The sequence below is a fragment of the Puma concolor genome, chromosome D2 (genome assembly GCF_028749965.1).
Source record: "Puma concolor isolate L17-30 chromosome D2, mPumCon1.1.hap2, whole genome shotgun sequence".
In the NCBI taxonomy this organism is placed as follows: Eukaryota; Metazoa; Chordata; class Mammalia; order Carnivora; family Felidae; genus Puma; species Puma concolor.
The window spans coordinates 62824571-62847331 of NC_141677.1; the positions used below are offsets into that span (position 1 = coordinate 62824571).

General features: G+C 53.5%; 1 protein-coding gene across 10 annotated transcripts in view; it reads right to left on the bottom strand.

Annotated features, from left to right (window-relative positions):
* The window catches only part of SH3PXD2A (SH3 and PX domains 2A), a 242693-nt gene that overhangs the window by 66916 nt on the left and 153016 nt on the right, over positions 1-22761 (bottom strand). For 9 of the 10 annotated variants that reach the window (XM_086680773.1, XM_086680770.1, XM_086680771.1 and 6 more), the window contains one exon: positions 18827-18855. In XM_086680773.1, coding sequence (XP_086536899.1) covers positions 18827-18855 — 29 coding nt within the window. Of the gene's footprint in view, positions 1-18826; positions 19003-22761 lie in introns of those variants that run through there. The other variant, XM_086680779.1, reaches the window with a different exon arrangement.

The window sequence follows — 22761 nt, forward strand, 5'->3', positions numbered from 1 at the left end:
CCTGAACTCCAAATGGGGAGGGCCTCACTACCTGGTGCCACGCCTTGCTGGGGCTCTAACTCCCTTTTGCTGTACCCCAAATGCGGCCCAGTGGTCTGCCACCCAGCAAGGCCATCCTCACCACCCCGCAGGCCCAGCACCAGGCCCACTCCAGCCCCATCTGGCCCCACTCAGCCCTGTGCCAACCCAGCTAAGAGGGTCCACATCTCTACCCATCTCTGTTGCACTTGTTACTTGTACACCTTCCATTCTGGCTTCTTTTGGGCTGTCAGAAGGAAAACTTTCGGGAAATGTTAACCTCTTTCAGTGAGCCAAGGGCAATTATTTGGCTCAGGCCTTGAGAACCCAGGAAGGCTCGTTTTGCTAGAACGGGGGTTAACACTCTTCCTGTAAAGGGCCAGAGTCAACATTTTAGGCTTTGTGGGCCATGTGGTCTCTGTCAAGATTACTCACCTTTGCTGTTACAGCACAAAAGCAGCCCCTGACAGTCTGTAGAAGACTGAATGGGCTGTGTGCCAATAAAACTTTACTTAAAAACGACATGGCAGGCTGGGCTTGGCCTGTGAGCAGTGATGTGCCAACACACATGCTAGAAGATGAGGGGAGCTGCTGCTGTCTTCATCAATGGGGGGGGCACCCCCAAACCCTGGGCGGGAGAAGTGGGGGCTCTTGACCCACCTAAACTACATGCACATAAGGTCTCTGCTGCTTGGGTAATTTTTTCAGTAATCATCTTGAAGGGTCTGATGCCCTTCCAGGCCCTTGGGGTTTGGGCATTTGGGCAGGGAGTGGGGAGCAGACAGGAAAAGATCTCTCAGCCTCTGGAAACTGAGCCCCACTGCTAAGTGTGGAACAACCCAAGCTCATGCCCACCCCCAGCACCCCCCAGAAGCAGGCCTTCCCTTTGCTCTCCAAAGGAAAATGGGAAATGGACCAGAAACAAGCCTGTCTTTTTAAAAACATGATTTATTTCCCAGTCCCCTGGATCTGCAAAATTAATCCAGTTCCGCTGCTCCCACCCCAAATCTCTCCCCACTTTGGAGTGCCTTGTCTCCAGCCCACCCGAGCAAGCCCTCTCCCAGGGTGGGAAGGACACCCCCCACCCCACCCCCGCCTCCTTACAATGAACAGAGGAGACTCCAGCCAGGAGGCAGACAAGGCTGCTGGCTCAGGGCTGGGAAAGCAGAGACAGAGGGATGGGATGAGGGAGCAAGGGGCAGGCACAGCCAAGTGAGCAGCTGTGACCGACACAAACCAACCGCTTCCTGCCCTCCCACTGTCTCTCCCTCCCTCTCCCCTGGTGACAGAACCAAGGGCCTTACAGGGCAGCAGGGTCAGGGGCGGTGGAAAGTGAGTGGAGCCAGACTGGGAATCTGCACAACTGGTTTTGCTGAGAATCAGCTCTGTAACCTTGAGCAAGTGGCTTGACTTCTCTGGGCCTCAACGCTTACAGCTGTAAAATCAAGCATTTGGGCCTGGCGATATCCAAGGCACTTGTGTGATGTTCTAGACTCTTCTAGCAGAAACCTGTTAGTCTCCATGATGCAACTGCTCCACAGCTGAAACGAATCTTTCTAGAGAAACCGACCACCTTTCCAGGGAAAACCACTTAAACACATGCTCAATATATGGAAACTCAAGGGCAAAAAGCAACTAATTCAAGAAACAAAAAGGCAGAGAACAGAAACAAGAATTCTTTTAATATCTTGGTTCTTGTGCTTACCCTGCCACTCAGCTCACTGATCCTGGGGCATTGGGCCTATCTCTGGGCCTCTTTTCCTCATCTTCTTTGTAGGATTGTTTTGAGAGTGAAATGACCTAATGCCTGTGAAAGGTTTTGGAGGGGTAGGAACAAGGCCCTTGGGGCAGAGCAGGAGTGGGTGATGGGGACAAGCTGGTGACTAAAGCAGTGTGAGCCTGGGAGGCAGGAGGTGGGGAGACAGGGTCGCTCCCTCAGCCATCCCATAGTGCTCCCAGATCAGCAAGAATCCAGGCCCTGAGAAAACCAGGTGCCTGCAGGTCCTGGCCAAATGCGGTGACCCGAGGACACTTCTTAGATACTGAACCTACTTCTTGTCAGGTCCAGGTGATTGTGAGAAACCAAAGAACAACAGCACAGGTGCCCCTGACTTGAAGGAAGCTCCCCGCCCCCCCCCCCCAACACACACGTGCCCAAGTACTACATAAACACACACCTGGATAGAGTGAAGTTAGGAAAGTGACGGGTTCCTAGCACGGTTAACCTTGAGTAACTCCAGAGCAGTGAGAAGTGGGTTCAATTTGCCCAAATTGAGTCTCAAACCATTGTTTCCAGGAATCCTTCCCTGGTGTAAAGCGAGTCCCACCCATCCAAGCTAATAAATCCAGAGTGGGCTGTGAGCCCAGGTGGGAGAGACAGGAGAGCGGCCAGCAACCCAAACTCCTCAGGGAGGGAGAGCCAGCCAAGGGCAGGGTCACCCACTGCATCAGCATCCACAGCCCTCCTCTGAGAGGGGAGGAGAAGCAGGGACCCCACCAGGGGCCTCGAATGGAATGAGCACCCCTGTCCTTTTTTTAAATTTTTTTTTCATGTTTATTTATTTTTGAGAGAGACAGAGCGTGAGCAGGGGAGGGGCAGAGAGAGAGGGAGACACAGAATTCGAAGCAAGCTCCAGGCTCTAAGCTGTCAGCATAGAGCCCGACGCGGGGCTTGAACCCACAAACCGTGAAATCATGACCTGAGCCGAAGCCGGCTGCTCAACTGACTGAGCCACCCAGGTGCGCCCCCGTCCTTTTATTCTTCGGCAGTCAGTGCGCTTGAGCCCTCCAGACCCCTCCCTCCTCCGGAGTTCTGCTGCTGTTCTTCCCTCACTGCAGCCTTGAACTGGGTTCTAACATCAGCTGCAGCCCAGTCTTTCCTCCCCTTTTATACAACCAAACTTTGCAGAGGGCTGGATTTCTTGGGTTTCCTAGAGGCTCCGTGTTTCTTTTCCTTTTTGACTAAGCCACAGGGAAGCTCAACCACTGCTTTCAGGACATGAGCTAACCAGGGCCCAAGAGCTGCTCACTCTGCCACGGAACAGTAGTAGCGAGAGATGCTACCTTGCCAGGAGCGAACACACCCCTTGTTGGAGGCCAGGCGCTGTCTGCTCACAGGCATGGAAGAGCTCAGATCTTTACAACCGCCCTCCAGGGCTAACAGTCCTTCACAAAGAAGGCTTCCTTTACAAAAAGAAGTCGTTTTGGCCTCTGTGATATCTCCACTTTAGAGGGTCTGAAATAGGTTGCTGTGCTCCAAGCAGCAGAAACCGAGGCACGACGGTGAAAGCGACAGGAATGCCGTCTGGAAACAAGCACGGCATTGAATTAAGACGGCTAAGAAAGAAAACGGCAACAGTTCAAACGTGAATAGCGATCGAAAGCTACGTGGGTGCGAGTTCGGAAGTATACAGTTGTAAGGTGTGTGAGCTCCTGCTCACGTGGTCAGCTCCAGGACTGGATCCTGGGTGAGCGGCAGCATGATAAAAAAAAAAAAAATCATGCCCCTGGACTGGAGCAGTGAGGGGTTCATGCGACAGACAGCTCAGACCCCTGGCCCTGCCTCCTACTCTCCCAGCCTCCAAACTGGGGCTAGCTTCAGGTGCATGTGATCCAGGGTGTCCCACAGGGCCCCATGCTTAGAAGGGACCCTAAGAACTCTGAGCTGAACAAACAGAAATACTCAAGAATAAATTTAGTAGGGCTGGATTTCTGACGCGTATCATCTTGAAGACAGAAGGCAAATGCTAAATGGGAAGACTGGCCATTGTCTGTCTCCAGGTCCCTTCCCCACCAACATCTCTGGCTTCCTGGTGGTATTCCAAAGGCTAGAAGAAGCATGTGGGGACTTAGGACCAGAGAGGGCAAGAAATTTGTCTAAGAACACACAGCAAGTGAGTGGCAGGGCTGGGGGCTAGAAAAATCTTACCAGTTCCCACTCTCTAACACTCGTGCTAGGCACTGGCTAGGCATTTTCTGAGCACTAATTTAATCCTCACAGCAGTCTGTAACTTACAGATGCAAAATGTGAGGTTCTTCCCAAGGCCCCACAGCAAGACTTGAGCCAGACTCGAGCCCAGGCAGGCTGGCTGGGAACTGGGAACAAAGCAGCCTAAAACAGGGGACTTCATTCTCTGGATTCTCCCCAGCCATTGGCCAATGGCTCATTATTTCTGTTGGGCTTTCCTTTGCACATGCAGCCATTATTCCTATTCATTTTGGTCTCAATCAGAAGGGGTCTGCCTCCTTCCCCAGGAGTTGTCTTTCCCAGAATCCAGAGTCTGCGTGGGGGCAGCCCAACCCAGGGCAGGAATGTACTACTGGCCCACAGGCCGCTGAACTATGCAGTCAGAGAACAGTCAGTTTCCCTCCTCAGGTGGGGAATGGGGCAGGGTGGGGGCCGGGCTGGACCTGGAGCCATTCCACAGTCCCTCAGGGACTAAGTCCAAGGGCGCCTGCCTAGGCCCCGTCTGGGGCCAGCAGAGACAGCCCAGCCCTAGTGGGTGTGGGCAGAGGGGCCACAGATGCCTCTGGGAGGTGGTGGCGGTGGGGAGGGCTGCCCCTCCATCCTGTTGAAAAGACCCAAAGCGTCCTGGTGAAAGACAGGTGCCGTGGTTAGTCAGAGGAGCCGTGGGTGGACAGAGGGGTGCTGGGGTGGGGGGGAGGCTGGCGGGGTTCTGAGCCCCACTCCCAGCAGCTGCTGCTCGACCCCACGGCGTCCCCTTGGGTTGCAGTCTCCCCCTCAGTTCTCAGGTTCTCACCTCTCCCCATGCTGCGGTGGTGGTGTGCAGAAAAGAGACAAACTTAACACTGTTCAGAGTTCCAGGATCCCAGCCACCTCCCCACTCCCTGGGGTGGTCTGCCTTGGTGGTCCTCTCCCACCTACTGGGATATCCCCCTCCCGTTGCCCCACCCACCGGCTCCCCCAGCCAAAGCCAGGATCTGTGAGGATGAGGCGGGAGCAGAGACAAGGGCCAGCAGTGCAGGATGAGGTGAGCAGCTGCTGGTTCCCAGCCCCCCCAGCCCTGGAGCCCGTCTGTCTCCCTGGCTCAGTCTCCATAAGAGCCATGAGTGAGTAATAGAGATCAGCAGCAAGGGACTCAGGACCAATATTCCCAGGGCTACAAAAAGTACAATGTCTTGTTTCCTCCAGACTGGACTCTTGCTTTCAGATGATCAGGTTATTAGTTTTTTTTTTTTTTTAACGTTTATTCATTTTTGAGAGAGAGAGAGAGAGCAGGGGAGGGGGAGAGAGAGGAGACACAGAATCCTAAGCAGGCTCCAGGCTCCGAGCTGTCGGCACAGAGCCCAACGCGGGACTCAAACTCACAGACTGCAAGATCGTGACCTGAGCTGAAGTTGGACGCTTAACCGACTGAGCCACCCAGGCGCCCCAACTGCCGACTATTTAATGAGCATCCACCACGCGCACAGTAGGGTGCCCTTGGCTATGACAAACCGACTCTCCACCATCTGTCTCCAAGCTTGGGGGGGCACAGAGGCACGAATATTTACCCAGGCGTTCCTGTCTGCATCAGGAGTCATGTGGGTTTGGGAGGGAGGCAGTGTAGCTGCCTGGCACTGCCAGGGCTGCCCTTCAAGTGTCCCCTCACTCCCTGAGGCTGCAGAGAGCCAAGTGCAGGGCAGGCGGAGGCCAGACACAGCACGGTGCACCCCAGGTGGAGGTCTGTGGGCGGCGATGCAGCAGGACAGAGTCCTGAAGGCCTCACATCTATAATGAGAACCCCCTCTGGGGTAGGACTCACAAGGCTGCAGCTGACACGTGGCTGGACACTGCCATCGACTGCAGCGGGACATGGGTGGGGATGAGGGGCTGGGGGCCAAGGCAGAGTTGACGCCTGAACTGAGACTGAGGATAACCCACTTTCCAAGGGGTGCCAGGCTCCCTCATCTTGCCCTGAGAAGGATCTCTGTAATGTTCACTGACCGTGTCAGCTGGCTCCAGAATATCTGCCCAGTGCTACGGTCCTAGCAAGTATCTGGCACACAGTAGGTGCTTAATCACAATTTGTTATGAGTCTCTCCAATCACATCTGAAGTTCCTTCAGGCTCTTATCCCGGTCAGCATCCTTGCAGCACCCTGAACACTGTAGGTGGTGCCAGTAAGTCTTGAGTGGCTGATGGAAGGGTGCACACTCACTGCACTCAGTCCCAAGGGCTTTGTGGGGAAACGGAGGCCCAGCTTACCTCACTGACCTGGGGTCCTCTTGGCACCCAGGGCCCTGCATATCTCTAGTCCAGGTTTTGCCTTCTGAGCCACAAATAGGCCTTCTCAAGACCCTGAGCCTAGCTCGTGCTAGGCAGAGAGGCTCACGGAAAGGCGTCCCCTCACTCCACCTCCCCCAGGCCCGGCAGAACATCCCTAAAAGGCTCTGGTCCAGCATCTGCTGTAAAGCCCTTCAAAGAGATTATTTTAAAAATGTATCCATAACCAATATGGTCTATGGCAAGATGGATGTTGCAGGAAACAGGCGTCTGAGCCAGAATTGGCTTATCTATAATGTCTGCTGGGAGCAGGCTCAGCAGGGCTTGGAGCAGCCCCCCACGGTATGTGCCAGGAACCCCTGGGCCTCTCCTCACCCCCATCTGTCTCGTGCTCTGCATGGGTCTGGACCAATCCCCCGAGCTCTCAGATGCCACGTCAACAGAGCAGTGTGTGCATACGCGCGTGCGTGGATGTGTGTGCCTGTGTGCCTGCGCACACATCACTGCTTGGGAAATCCCCACATCTGGCTCACACGTGACCAGGCTATTCCCAGAAGGCACAACTGGGAGGGCCGGGAGGACAGCGGTCAGGAGTGTGTGAGCTCTCCGGGGAGCACGGAGTTAACCCTTTGGCATCAGAGCTCAGGATCTGTGCTGAACGTGACCTTCTACCCCCAGGGAAAGTCAGGAAGGAGATCGGTGCTCAGAGGGCCCTGTCCTGGCTCATTATGGAAGTGTGGGAAAACGGGACCATCCTCTGGGTCCCCCTGGTCTTCACTTGTGGTATGAAAGGGCTGCTCTTTCTCTGTCCTGTCAGTCATGGGCAATCACCAAACTGCCGGGGGGACTCGCTGGCTGGATATTCCTTCCCCAGTGGAGATGTCAGTCGGATATTTGGTGCCGGGCACCCGGCTAGGGCAGGCATGGCCCTGGAACTGTATGGAATCCAGATTCATGCTCCTTTCACAGGCAAGGACATGTGTCCCCCAGGGGGCAGCTGGAAGCTACAGTCCTCCTGATAAGGAAAGGGTCAGAGGTGGCTCTTAGGGCAAATTCTCCCCAGCCCAGGGAAAAGGACTAATTTTATAACTGGAACTTTTTAAGCTTCAACAACTTTAGCAAGTGAGCGGCCATTTGCAACAGCATCTCTGAAGTAGCACCACCCAGTAGGCACTGCGGGCACGTGGATGACAGAAGACGTGGCTCTGCTGATGCCGAGGCTGGCCAGATGTCCTCTGTGCGGCCTCTCTCCCTCTTTTCCAGGCTGACTCATTTACAAACCTCAGAAAACCCGGTGTGGAAAGCCTTGCTCGGCACCCCCAGGCAGGGCTGTGTGCCTCCCAAGGGGAGGCTCCCTCTCACTCTGCCCCACCTCCATCACAACGCTTGGATGTTGTATCAGAACTGCTGTTTACTCTCCTACCTCCTGCACCCAACTGACAGTCCTGAGGACAAGGACCTCATCCTATCCATCTTGCTATCCCCTGACTTCTACTGCAGGGCCTGGGAGAGAGGTGCTCAGGTGTTCGTGGGAGAAATCTACAAGGCAGCCGTGGCAGAGCCAGTGAGGTCTGCTATGGGTATGGCAGGAACCATCTCATCCTAGCTGGGAAGTCTAGGACCAGCATCCACTCAGAAACCCACTTCCTATCAATTTAGCCTTTAAGGGCTCTCCCCCTACCCAGGGGAGAGCTGCCACTGGTGACTAAGCTGTGCACTCAGAGCAGAGAGCAACCGAGGTCATGGAAGCAGCTGAGGAAAGAGCCCTCCTTCATCACAACCCTGTGATCAAATGCAAGTGCAAACGGATGAGGGGCTCTTGGCATTAAAAGGCTCCAGGGAGGGATGGTGCGCGGCAGGGGAGCTGACAGACCAGAAGAACTTGTCCCATTCTGAAAGATCTGCCGCAAGGGGTGTGAAAATCTGCATGTTTGCAAGCTTTCCCCAGGGGGCCACCACCAATGCACAAAAGACAGTCTTAGTTTGGTCTCTCGTCATTGGTCTGTTATCACAGCTTTGTAAGGACCTCACCCTCCTGCCGGAAACAGCTAGGCCCCCAATCCTGACCCGGATCCAACACTCCAGACCCCAGACACCAATGGGGTCTCCTACAATGCTGCACCCATTAGCGAGAAGCAGTGTCAGGGGGAAGGATCACCAGGAGGTGACCACTGTTCCTTCTGAGCACAAGAAAGTTAAGGAGAGGGGAGGGGAGGGGAGGGGAGGGGAGGGGAAGGAAGGGGAGGGAAGAGAAGAGACTTTGACACCACCTAGTTTCCTCCCTCAGTGCACAACTCCAGTTCTAACATTAAGAAATACAACTTCATACCTTCATATGATGTTCATACATCAACATACCAGGGCATGTTGTGGCAATGACTAGATCCAGGGGCAAAGCAGACAGAGTCAGGGAAAAACACTTTTTTCCCCCCTGCAAACGTCTAATTTTTACTGAAACTTTGGAAAATTTTCCTTTGTCTTCACATTTCAGAACTGACCAATTATAAAAATGCCACGAGCCAACAAAGTTACACACGCCACATTTCTGTTTCTAAACAAAGTAACTTTAGATCAGAAAAAGGTGCTAAAACAATAAGTAATGCACATTTCCCCCAAATCTTTGTTTTTCCACTGGCTTCATCATTACTGGAAATGCTGCCTCTTTTGTCACATGTCTATAAACCAAAAGCTGAAGCGAGGAGCACATTATTTTCTGGCTGACGGCTATGGTGGGAAGCATTTCTCTGCTGGACCACAACGTGGGTGTTTCCTACCCCCAAGAAGACAACCTCGTGGAAATAAAAGGCAGACAGAGTCTCGTCACTGCCTCCTGATGAGGCCAGGAGGGAATTCAGGGCTTGGGCAGGCCCCTTAGCCATTCTCCCAGCCCTGACTGCTGGGCCACGGTTCTCTGTCCTCGGACGGGTCCCCCTTTCCCTTGGTGGCCCACCCTCTGCCCCAACTTGGTAGACAACTGAGTGCATCTTCCAGGCGCAGCCCCATCCAGTCACAGTGCACCATGAGGACACCAATGCTTGTGCAGACTCAATGCCTGTCTACCCCCAATACCGCCATCAACCCACAAGGATGACCCATCTCAAATTCAACTCTGGCTCGATCTCAGAATCCCCGGAGAGCCCATCAAACCTGCACATTCCCAGGCACCACCCCTGGAGATGCTGACTCAGCAGATCTGGACAGGGCCTGGGGACTGGTACTTCAATGAGCAGGCCAAGGACTCTGAAGCACACCTCCGGCCTTTGTACATGCTGTTCATTTGCAGACCGTCTTCCTGCTTTCCTGGTAGAGGAAGCTGGGAGACAAGAGCGAGGGGCAGAGAGAACAGCAGGGCAGAGGGAATCAAAGCTAGCAGGGGGGTGAGGCAGGTGACGCCAGGAGCCCTCCACGTGTGCCCGCCTAATTATGCTTCATGTCCAGGCCAGTGGGGCAGCAGGGCCACGCTGACTCTGGCTGGGGGAGTGGTGGCACAGACACACGTGAGCAGCGTGTTCACTTTCTCCATCCCATCACTGCCACATGGGCTGGCTGTGGGGCTGCCAGATCAATCAGCCTCCTTTCATTTACAATTAGTTGGCTTTGAACTCCAGGGTTGACATCAGGCGGAGGACCCGGAGCCATGAAAATAAGAATTGTTTAAAAACACCAGCCCGGGTGAGATGTGCCAGAAGGCGATGCCTTCAGGAGACACGTTCACTTTTGGAACAGTCCGCTGGAGGGTGCCAGGAATATCTTGGCCGTGTTCTCCGAGCAGCCTGGGCCTTTCTCACTGAGGATGGGTGGCTCGGGCAGACCAGAAAGCCTTGGAAATTGCTTTCAAAAGTCTTGCTGATGTAGCCTCCAAGGCTTCCTTTCCAGACTCCTCTCCTGTTCTCTCCTTCCCCAGCCCTCTTTCCACTCCTGTCAGGCTAGACACCTCTCCTTCCCTCAAATTCTTCACCCTGATTCCAGCCTCTTAAGGCCTTGCTCGTGCCCAGCCCTCCCACCAGAGGCACCTGCCCACCCCTCTGCTCCTCTCTGGCCTCTCCTATCTTGTCTAGCCCTGCCCCCTTCTAGTTGACTCCCACAGCTTGTGGATCACAACCTATGCTGTCTTGCATTCACTGATGAGTCCCTGACAATATCCTCCTTCCTCAGCTGAACCGTGAGCTCCCACGGGGCCTGGGGCCAGGGACCAGCAATCGCTTAAGAGAAATGAAAGCCTCAAGGAAAGCTGCTGCTGTCTGCTGTGACTCTGTCCCTCTTCCTGAGCGGCTGGTGAGCAGATCAGGCCCCAGCCTTGCTCTTTGCCCTACGGGGATCTTCCTCTGGGGGGAGGACAGCCCCAGAGGCCTCACACACCCACTTTCTCTGCTTTATAATGTCCCTGCTCACACCTCTGCCTAGTTCCAGGGCTTGGTGGCAGTGTGACCAGCAGACCAGTTCTGCCCACTCCCACCTTGGACAGACAGCAGCCCCTCTTAGATGCTTCCTCTACAGGAGGTGGGTAGATAAACTTTTCATAGTAGCCAATACTTATGCTTTAAGCAAATCTACTTCATTAAAAACCAAATTCATACAAAAACAAATGAAGAGTATATTAGTCACACCCTGTAAAAAAAAACCCTTTCCCCTTGTGGCCAGTAAGTTCCCTCTAGATACATCAGGCGTATTCTCTTGGGGCAGCCCCCATCCCAGTCTGCTAGAGGCCTTCAGAGCCCAAGTCCTGGTCACCCGTGGATCCCTTGGGTCTTTGTTCAAGATGGAACAGACTTCAGTGGAAGAGGTTTGGATCAGGAGGGCCCGATTCAAATCCTGTGTCTACCTGGCTGGGTGACCGTGGGCGAGGTCCTTAACCTACTTCTGCTGGTCTATAAAATGAGGACAAGACCACCTGCCCAGGCTGTTACAAGATTTACCAACAATTATGAGATGGTGCACACCCCACCTTCTCCCATATGACGGGGAGGGGTTCCTTCTGGAGGAGGGAAAACAGCAAGGCCAGTGGTCCCTCCTGTTTGACAGCTGGATATCAGTGGTGCTGCTTCCTATTCACAATAAAAATGGCTTGGGCGCCTGGGTGGCTCAGTCTATTAAGCCGACTTTGGCTCAGGTCATGGTCTCACAGTTTGTGAGTTTGAGACCAGCATTGGGCTCTGCGCTGACAGCTGGAGCCTGGAGTCTGCTTTGGATTCTGTGTCTCCTTCTTTCTCTGCCCTCCCCCGCTCATGCTCTGTCTGTCTGTCTCTCTCTCTCTCCTTCAAAAATAAACATTAAAAATTTTTTTCTTTAAATGGCTTAACCCTCAGTGAGTGTTGACTGTGTGAGGCACGGTCTGTGGAGTTAACATTTCATATGTAGTAGTTGTATTCAAGCCACAGACAATTGGATGAAGTGCTATCATCATTCCCATTTCACAGACTAGGAAACTGAGGCACAGGGAAGTTAAGGACTTGCTTAAGACCACACAGCTGACAGAGCTGGGACATGAAACTACACATTCTGGTTCCAGAATCCATGTTCTTAACTGTACAGAATACTCAGCAATGGTGGGGTCTAGGTTCTGTCTCCGCTGAGGCCAGGCCTAGGGCTTAGAAAAGGAAAATACATGTTTCAAGTGGGTCTTTTAACTCGTGGATCAAAGGTAAGACCAACTTCTCACCTCCTTTCAGGATCTATCAAAACTCAAAACAATAACAGTGGCAGCCGCTCTCTTTGGGAGTTTGCTTCGGGCCAGGACCTCTGCTACGATGATCCTTACATTTAATGAGAAAGACACTATTTTATCCCCCATATTCACTATAGGGCATGAGGATCTGAGGTTAAGCAACTTGCTAGCCACAGAGCAAACACATGGCATGGCTGGGGTTCAAACCCTATACGTCTGACCCCCAAACCTAAACTCTTACCTTCAAGCAACATGCTTCTATGCAATGACCCCAGAATAACACTGACATCATTAACTTTGCCCAATAATGCAGATTTTATATCAGTAAAATGGAAGTCGGACTGAACTTGCCACATTTCCAAGGAAAAGTATAAAGTAAACAGGATTTCAGGAGGAATATCAACACGTGCCCAAAAGAACAAACTTGAAACACTCTTGAGTAACCTCATTTGCGTTTAAAGTAGCTGCAGGCCCTCTGCCTAGCAAGCATTCCCAATGCCGGGCCAAGAGGAAACCACAGGATCCGCGGCCGCCTGCCCCCCCTGGTGGTGAAACTCAGATCACCGCAGCCGGGCTGTGGAGAAATGCAGCTTCCAGAAATGGGAGGGGAGCATTGGATCTTTTTCAGGTCTGAGAGGACCCTCTGCTCTGGGGAGCCTGCTCCAGCCCCCTCTCAGCTCCTGCAGGAAGCCAAGCACGACCACGAGCCACAGGCCCTCCCTACCCACCAGGCACAAAGCCCTTCACTGCACCACCTCCTTGACCTCTGCACAAAGCCCTTCACTGCACCACCTCCTCTGCACTCTGGGACAGGAGACTGCTCTGACAACCCCTTCACTTTACAGGTGTGACAGCCAGTTTTATGTGTCAACCTGGCTAGGCTACAGTTCCCAGTTATCCCACCACACAGGACTCTAGGTGTTTCTGGGGAAGGTGTTTTGCAGATGTGACAAAGTTCATCTGGGTGGCTCAGTCGGTTGAGCGTCCGACTTTGGCTCTCAGGTCATGATCTCAGGGTTCATGAATTCGAGCCCCACATTGGGCTCTGTGCTGACAGCTCAGAGCCTGGAGCCTGCTTCAGATTCTGTGTCTTCCCCTCTCTCTGCCCCTCCCCCGCTCACACTTGATCTCTCTCTCTCTCAAAAATAAATATTAAAAAACAAAAACAAAACCACGGCAAGTGTTGTCGTGCTAGCCAATCCCTATACCTCCTTCAAAATGCATAGCAACATCACCTCCTCTGAAATGCTCCCTGACCACTCCAGCCTCGGGCATACACCCCACTTCCCTTCTGTGTATTTATTTATAAGTCTTGCCTCCACCGGACTGAGGCTCCTGAAGTCCAAGAATTATCTGAAACCATCCTGTACTGTAGTTCAGGCCCACGTGCTCTGTCAACATCCCTGGATTGAATGCGTACAAGGGAGGACCTCGTAGCCACGGGAAGAACTCTAAACACAATTTCTTTTGAGGGACATTGTCCTAAAACTTGGGGTGGGGGGGTAGTGCTCAGTCAATCAGGCCTTGCAGACAGAGCTGAGGCTTCACTGAGGAGGAAATTTCACCTGTGCATGGTGGCACCAGGCTGGCCTTGGGCCTCAGACTTGCAAAGCGAGCCCCAACTACTGTGTGACCAATTCCTTGCAAGAAATCTCCTGCTACATAGCTCCCCCTGGGTTTGTTTCTCTAGTTGAACCCCGACCAACACAACAGAAAGGTGAGGCTGCCGAGCTCAGGTGGAGGGACCTGCCCAAGGCCACAGGATTGGCAAGTGGGACTGACTGGTGCTCCTCAGCACCCACAGGAACCCCTCGTGCCCCACACCCAATCACCAAAATCCAGCCACGGTGAGGGCATCTCCCCCTGCATTGCTGCTGGAATTCTCATGACCTCTCACCCATCTCCTCTCCTTGTCCACCTCCACTCGCCAGGCAGAAGAATCCTTCTGAGATCTAAGTCAGATCATGCCCCACCCCTCCACCCCCTCCTCAGAATCCCTTAATGGCTCTTCATCTCACTTACAGCAGAAGTCAAAACCCTTGAAAAGGCCTGCAAAGGCCTATCTGCACTGGGCTGCTTCCCCCAGCCCCAGCCACCTCTCTGCTCTCACGTCCTACCACCTCATCCTCCACTATCTTCCACCCTAGCCACAGACCTCCCTACCATGCCTGGAGCAGGCCAGTGTACTCCTACCCCAGGGCCTTTGTACTGGCTATACCCTTGGCCTGGATGACTCTTCCTCAGGAAACCATGTCACTTCCTTGTTTCCCTCTAACAGGACGTTTTTTTTTTTCCTCCTTAATACTTATTTATTTATATTTATTATTATTTTTTAAAATTTACATCCAAGTTAGTTAACATATAGCGTAACACTGATTTCAGGAGTAGAATTTAGTGATTCATCACTTACAAATAATACCCAGTGCTCGTCCCAAATGTCCTCCTTAATGCCCCTTGCCCATTTAGCCCATCCCCCCACCCAACACCCCACCAGCAACCCTTAGTTTGTTTTCTGTATTTAAGAGTCTCTTATGGTTTGTCTCCCTCCCTGTTTTTTTATCTTTTTTGCTTCCCTTCCTTTATGTTCATCTGTTTTGTATCTTAAATTCCACATATGAGTAAAGTCATATATTTGTCTTTTTCTGCCTTATTTCACTTTGCCAACTCCTCAAGGGCAGAAAGACACATCCCTGTAACCTCAACACCTTACACAGCACTTGGCATAGAGCTGGTGCTCAATGAGATCTCCAAACAAGCCATGCTTGGTCTTGCTGTTCCTCCTTTGCACAAGTGCTGTCTCTTGATTACCAAAGTTTCCTGTTCTCTGCCCCCAACCAGAAAAAACACTCCTCTTCCCAGATAATGTCCCCTGATGAGGCTGCAATGAGCTCTCTTTCCTGACCGACAATGTTCGTCCATGCACGTATGAACTCCTTGGCCCGTTCAACAAGCATCAGGGGACCTGCTACTAATGCAAGCCCTGCAGCGATGGCTTCCCTCTCAAGGGGGTGAGACACAAATAATAAACAAGAAAACCCACAAAGAATTAGAATGTGGTCAGTGATGCGCCAGGTGATTTGAGGGGGCAGCTAAACACCGGAAAAGTGGGGCTTCTCTGAGGTGACAATTAAGCAGAAATCTTGAGAAGGGGCAGCTATGTGAAAGATCAGGGAACAGCATTCCAGGCAGAGGGAACAGCAAGCGTGTAGGTTGTGTGGAGAGAACGAGCTTGTTGTATTTAAGGAATGGAAAGTGACTGGTATGGCTGAGCAGAGACTGTTGGGGGTGGGTGAGCAAAGGAGGGTACCAGCCTAGGGTGGGACAGCAGGCAAGGAGCTAAGCACACAGGGCTTTGTCAGCTGGGATAAAGAGTTTATTCTGGGTGGGATGGAAAGTCCTTGGGGCAATTTAAGCAGAAAAGCACATGATTTGATACTTGCTTTGAAGAGCTCACTCTAGCTGTGGTGTAGAGGACGCAGAGGGCAAGGGTGCAAGCAGACAGGCTGAAGAGGAAACTGGGGTCTTCCTGAAGAGAAGTGAGCTTCGAACAGGGTGTGATGGTGGAGGATGGGTTGGCAGGGGAGACAAAGGCAGGGGTGCAAGAACCACTTCTTGATGCTGGGCTCGAGCATCAGTGTGGATGGTGGGATGGGGAAGATGTGGGCAGGAGCAGGTTCAGTGGAGGGAAGAAAAGCAGAGAGAAGTCTGGGCTATACTGCCAGTTTGGAGGTCATCGGTCCTGCCTCCTCCAAGAGGCTATAAGCTGCCTGAAAACTTTCGTCCTGTTGCCTCCGCCTTCCTCACGCCTGGCTTCAAGTCTTGGCTCTGCACTCAAGAAGAGATCCCTCCAAGGAGGAGCTAGGGCTTTGGTGACTAAAACGTGAACTGTGATGGCCAGGGAACAGCATCCATGTTCTCTATGCAAGTGCTGCTGGCTGGAGTGACTCTGGGAAGCTTCATGAGCTTCAATGCAGAGCAGGGCGGAGCCCCGAACAGGGACTCAGATCCTTACTTTGCCACAGACTGTGGGCGGCCACCCTCTCAGAGCCTGTTTCTCACCAGTAAAACGTGAATCCCACCACCCACATGCAATGAGCCTCTGGGCAGCAAATGAGAAAACATATGCAAGGTTGCCAGCCCATAGGAGATGCTCATGGAATAATCGTAGCTAGCACGCTGGGAGAGCTTTCTAGGTTGCAGGCCATGTTCTAAGCATGCTTCCATATATTAGTGTGTACAACCTTCATTATAACCATATGAGGTGTATATTAGTGTTCTCCAGAGAAACAGAACAGGATGTGTATATATAGAGAGAAAAATAGATTTATTTTAAGGAATTGGCACAAGTGATCATGAAGGCTTGGTGAGCCCAAAATCTGATGGGGTGGGCTGGTAGGCTGGAGACTCAGGAAAGAATCACAGTTCAAGTCCAAAGGCAGTCTAGTAGCAGAGTTCCTTCTTTATGGGAGAAGTCAGCTTTTGTTCTATTAAGGTCTTTCTTCAACTAATTGGATGAGGCCAACCCCTATTATGGATGGTGACCTGCTTTACTCAAACCCCAGTGATTTCATCTCATCCAAAACAAACACCTTGACAGAAACGTCCAGAATAATGCTTCGCCAAATATCTAAACACCGTGGCCTGCCGTTGACACGTAAAATTAACTGCTATACGGTGGGTATGAATATTGTACCCAATGTACAGAAGAGCAAACAGGCACAGAGAGGGTAAGGAATCTGCCCAAAGTCTCAGAGGAGAAAAGTCAGACTTGACATTCCTCCTGCCTGGCTCCAGAGCTTTTAACCATGACACTAAGTGGCCATTATCATAAGCAAGCCAACGTGAATTAAATTTCTCTCATCCTTTTCCTGGCTTGAGGATGGATGGCAGAGAAACCGGGGGAGGCTCTCCCTGGGCGAAGCAGCTTGGGTGGGGCCCTGTCTTATTTAGGAAGCAGCACAGAACCTGAGCCTTGGCGATGGAGGGTGGGGGCACCTGAGAGGTTATCTAGTCCAGCCCTTGACTTTATAGCAGGAAACTGAGGCCCAGAGAAGGGACTTGCCCAAAGCCCCAGCGCTTCAAAAATGATGAGGATGATGATAAACTTACACTTGCATAGCAGTTATTATGTTCTGGAAACTATTCCACGTGAACTTGTTTAATCTTTTACGTGTGAGGTAGATTCTATTGTCATCTTCGTTCAAAGAAAATGAGGAAACTGAGGCACTTGCCTAAGGTCACAAGGGCTGCCGAAATCGGAGCCCAGGCTCAACCAGTACACTACAGCTCTAAGGCCCAGGGCAAGTTTCTCGGGTAGAGGGCTGTGACAGAACACAATCCCAGGTGTGCCCCTCCTTCCCAGTTCTCCCTCCGGGGCTCTGACTGCAAGTGACAGCGGAGGCCATATACAATTCCTCCGGTTCATAATGCGGCCTCACCCTCCTATTCACGCAGGAAATACCCTCCTGCACTAGGGGGTGGGCATACCCGAGGCACCCCCTGCCCAGCTGACAGGTACATGCACACACACATCTCGTCCCACACCAGACACCTCCCAAACAGGTACACACACATGAACGCAGACTCTAACCAGATACACCCCAAACAGTGGCACACACACCTAAGCACCCTACCAGCCAACACAGCCTAATAGCACACAACTATGAAGACCCACACACGTACACACAACCCCACATACACATGTGCCCCCCCAATACGTAAACCAGGACACAACCTTTCTGGTTCCAATACACATAGAAGCAAACACTTGCATACACAAAACATGCTAAACCATACTCAGAGGCACACACACCACACAATTACACCTACCCCTATTCACATTCTATCCATCACACATGGGCACACACACCTCTACTGTGTGGAAGACATCTACTGGCCAACGCATTTCAATACAGGTATCTCTCCATGGGAGCCAATAACGTCAGCCACGTGTTTATACATACTCCCACATCCCAGAGGGCCAGAACCCCCAGATGGCTGCCCATCCCCATAACTCACCACCCCCATACGGGCAACACATATGCCAACACAGATAGCTCAAGTCTGCCGCCCCCACCCCCTCACCGCCCAGCCGCCAAACACAGCCCTAACTCCTAGGGACCACCCTCCCCCAATTAACTTCGCGCCACCCCCACCTAGGCAGGTGCAGAATCCGCCTCCTCCATCCAGGGAGAATCCTTCTCTGACCCCAGTGGTCAGCGTCCAGCACAGTGTCTGAGGACCTGCCCCGATTTTCTTATTCCCACCCCCTTCACAAACTCTCTGTGGGCCCTGGCACCCGTCAGCCCAATGCCAGGGCCGGTCCGCTCCCTCCCATCCCGGCCTCTGCTGCGACCACCCAGAGCCCCCACCCCTGCAGCAAGGAGAACAAGCTCAGAGCTGGGGGAAGAAGGGAAGGTTTGCGTTGCAGGCGTTAAAAACTCGTAGTCACTCAAGTACGACCCCCTTTGCAGTCCAGGACCCCACCTTCCCACGGGGAAAACCCTGCGTCTCCGTTAACCCTCTCATCACCACCGCACCACTGGAAGCACCCAGGGAGAAGTCAAAGCAGTGCCCAGCAATAGGCACTGCAGCCCGGGGGGAGAGCGGGTAGGATCCGGCTGCCTGGATTGCGGGGGCCCTTCACGAGACACCCCCACATCCCCCATGCACCTATCCCCACTCCCACAAGGAGAACCCGGGAGAACCTGAGGCATTCGGAGGGAGGAGAATGTGCGAGTACCGGAGAGCTTAGGGGCCACGGGCTGGGGAGGAGGACAGGTGAAGGGAGCCCATGCCCCGCAGGACCAGGGCGGGCGGCAAGGACAAGCCCCCAGAAAGTCAGCTGCAGGATCGGAGACGCGCGAGCGCAAAGCAGGAGGGGAGGTTGGAGGGAAAAACGCCCGGAGGCTCCCTTACCTGATTTCCTCTTGGAACTGCCATAGTCCCTGAAAAAGAAGCAACAACAGATAGACATGGTTAGGGCTGGGCAGAGACGCGGGACTGCGCCGCTACGGCTGCAGGGCACCCACGGGCCGGCTGCTGTCTGTCCCCGGCGCCACTGCTCATGTGATCCTGGCGGCCCGCCGCGCGCTCCGCAGCCGCACGCACTGCGCGCCGCGCCTGCCCGCAGGTCCCGCGCCAGTCCGTCCCCGGGCGCGAGCCGCCTGCCCCGCCCCGCCCCGCCCCACCCCGCCTCCGGCACCCTTGACCCCGCCCCGCCCCGCCCCGCCCCCGGCCGGCTCGACAGGAGGGGCTGGGTGGGCACCTTCCCGCTTCTCAGAGGGTGGGGGAGGGCGGGCCAGGTTCTCACTTCGTAAATAGGGAAACTGAGGCCCTGGACGGTGGTCACTGGAAGCCAGGCCCTGCGGGCGCTGGGAGCCTGCTCCTCTCTCCTGGAGAGGGGACCGCTTCCCCTCCCAATTCTTTGCACAGCTTGCTCATCCCCACTCAGACTTCAAGTCACGAGTGAAATGTCACCTCCTCAGCGTGTCTTCCTCAACATCCTCCCCATCTCATCTCCTTTTGGCCTCTGCGTAACCACAGATTTGTATGGCCCTTTGATTAAAGTCTGCCCCTGCCCTAGACCCAAGGCTCCCTGAGGTCACACTGTGCCTTGCTTCCTCCCATTACATCCCCTGGGCCTGGTGTAGGTGTGGATATATATCGGCTGTAGGCTGAATATTGAACAGATAGGTCTTTCTCCTTAAGGGCTCAGGCTGGGAAACTGGAGATTCAGCAGGGGTGAGGGCACAGCACAATGCAGGGGTAACTGCCAGGTCAGAAATAATAGGTATGGAAGTTGAGCTTCTGAGTACTGGGTTCAAATCTTGTCAATGGCAATAACTCAACACCTCCCAACCTTTGATAATCTGCTCTGGACTAACCCCAGGCTGGGGCCTGCCCCACCCTCCAGCAAGGAATTAACCCAGACTCACGATGGGGCTGTCTCCCAAATCCTGCCCCTGCTCCTGCCTTTGGCCCCTCCCACAACCACTTCCATTCACCAATCCTCAGGGGAGCTTCTCAGGCCTCTGAGATGCTGGAGGTTCTGTTCAGTGTTCAGGCAAGGCTGGCTGTGGATCTATCTGGAGACTAGAGGAAATGCCTTTATTTTCCCTGGGGGGATCAAAGAAAATGCCAATTGCTGGACTTTGGTCTAAGTGAACTGGCCAGCTAGGTCTGCCAGCTGGAAGGAGGTGATTTCGTAGAGAAAGGGACGGCAGGTTCACAAGAAAGTCAGCCTCAAGGAGACTCCCTGAGATTCTGATTCTGGAGGTCTAGGCGGGGAGCTTGAACTTCTGGGGAGTTTGTTAAGTACCAAAGTGATTTGCCCACACAGCCAAAGATAAGTAAGGGGTTCTGCCTCTCCTAGGCTCCTAAGTTTTCTAAAGTTTGGGCTCAGACCTCAGTGAATCAGAATGCTGGCTGGGGCTGAGGCCCAGGAACCTGCATTTCTGATACCTTCCCCCTACCCGCCCATCTTGCTTGAGAATTTCCTTAGCATTCCATGCTTTTAATCCTCACATCCACACTAAGAGAAGGTCCTATCACACCCATTTTACAGATGAAGAAACAGAGGTTCAGACACTGCCAAAGACTGCCCAACTTAGGGAAGAGCAATGGTATATACACCTATCTGCAAGAATGAAAACTACAGGGTGGGTGGGGTGGAGGAGGATGTGTGCATCTGTTGCCTCTAAAAGGAGTTAGGAAGGTGGGGGAGTTCCCATTTGCTCTCCAATCCCTACCTGGCAGTCCGGGCATGCTCATTTCCCTAGGGCAGAAGGGAAGACCAGGAGAGACCGTGTCCCAGAGTGCCTGCCTGGGCCCCTTGAAGCTCAACTGTGGGGAGAATTCTCAGGGAGGGTCAGGAGAGCATTATATGGTGGCTATGTTCTGCTTAGTAGACTTGCCACTCCCAAGGAGGAATTCATTTCTCAGGCTTTTTTACAGAGTGCGGGAGGCCTGAAGAAGGGCAGCAACCAGATGGCACTCAGAAGCTGTCCCTCCCTGCCCCACTATTTTCCTGCTGGTCCTGCAGGAGAAGACCTCTGGCCCTGGGACCACAATGGCTCACTGACCATCCACTGGCTGCCAGCAGTCCGGACAGGGGGTGACTTCCTCACAGTGATAGCCACCTACTTCCTCTCGTTTGTGCAGCTGCCCACTGCCCAGGATTCTCTTAGAGCCTGTCAACAGCACCAAGAGGGGAGACAGGCAGGTCAGGGACAGGGGAACATACTGAGGCTTGGGAGTGGGAGGGAGACATAACTCACAGGTGCTAAGTGCCTCTTCTGCACCATATGCCCGGGTCAGCAATACTTAGCTTGGTCATTCAACAGGATCATCGGGGAGCTGGTTATAAATTCAGACGTGGAGTCCCATCCCAATCAACCACACAATCTGCACCTCTGACAAGCGTTGGCCAAGAGCTCTACTCCTTTACCACAACCTGACAGGCAGGAGTGGCATCAGGGGCACTGTAGTTCCTGTACCCTTGTCTCAGAACCCCGGCCACCACTAAGAAACACTTCTGCTTAGTAAGGACAATGGGCTTGCAGGGCCAAAGAAGATTCCAGACAGATCCCCGGCCTGCCTGTCCTTTAACCAAAGTATAAGCCCTTCCCACGTGGACCCCCCCCCCCATAGGAGGTGTGGCTTCCCGGTTTGCAGGTGAGGAGAGTAAAGCTTAGAGAAGCTAGACAACTTGTTCAAGGTCACAGGGTGGGTAGCTGAGGCTGGGATTGGGCACTGAGAACACAGGCCTTGCTCTGGGGCTCAAATCCTTAAACGCTGCCATCCCTGGAGCAGTGCATGCAAGGAAGGAAGGGGAGCACCAGGTCCTGGGGGCCTGAGAAGCACATGGGTCAACGGAGTGGAGCTCCCCCTGGCAGTGGCCGGGCTGTGACTGAATGGTGGGAATGGCAGGTACTGGAATCCTTCACACAGCATCTGGCTTCCAGCCTGAGCAGGCACGGCCCTAATATGGAACTTCTTGCAGGTGTCTGGTTGGGCAGGTATCCAATGGCTGGGACTCCCCCATCCCTCACATACCAGGGCATGGTGGGGGAAGGCAGGGCACGCCCACCTCCGGCTGCCCTGGGCAGGGCCTCAGGGCCTTCTGCTGGGGTCCAGCCCCCTAACAACTCAAGATCCCCTCCTACGCTGGCCCTCCTAGCTCCAATTCTTGCCCTGAGCTGGTACTGACAGCCCCCACCCTGCTGGTGATTCCACTCTGGCAGGTCACAGTCTAGCCTCCTTCCTGCTTGCTGCTGAATCACTATATCCCAGGGAGCCACAGGAAGCAGAAGGGGAGGGGAAGGCCAGTCTCCCTCAAGCATCGCCAGAAGCTAATGTAATTGCAAAGGCCTCCCTGGCTGTGTCCTGACAAGGTTCCACCGAGCCACTCAGCCTCCTCTGCAGCTGGTCTGGAGGATGATTAAAGACCACAGGTACGGCGACCAGCCATCCCAGGCAAACCGGGGCATGGGAATTTCAGGGGTCAAACTGGGAAAATCTCAAACTGGGACAGTGGGCCACCCTCTGGTCCATGGGTCTGGCCCTGGCTCAGGGAGAGGGGTGGAGTTCTTCCAAGCCAGCACCACGCCCTTCTTTCCTTTCAACCGGACTCCTTGAGGCCTCCCACTTCCCCTCCCCCACAATCCCAGGGTATAAACAGTTCAGCTCCTGGCCCTGCCTCTGGGATGCCCAGTGAGGACGGGTTCTGGAAGCAGACAGAGCCCAGTTCAGCCCTCCACTACTTGCTAGCGGGTGGTCATCTTGAGCCTCTGTTTCTCTATCTGTAGAATGAGGGTAATAATAGTTCCAAATCCTTAAGATTCAGGGAAGAT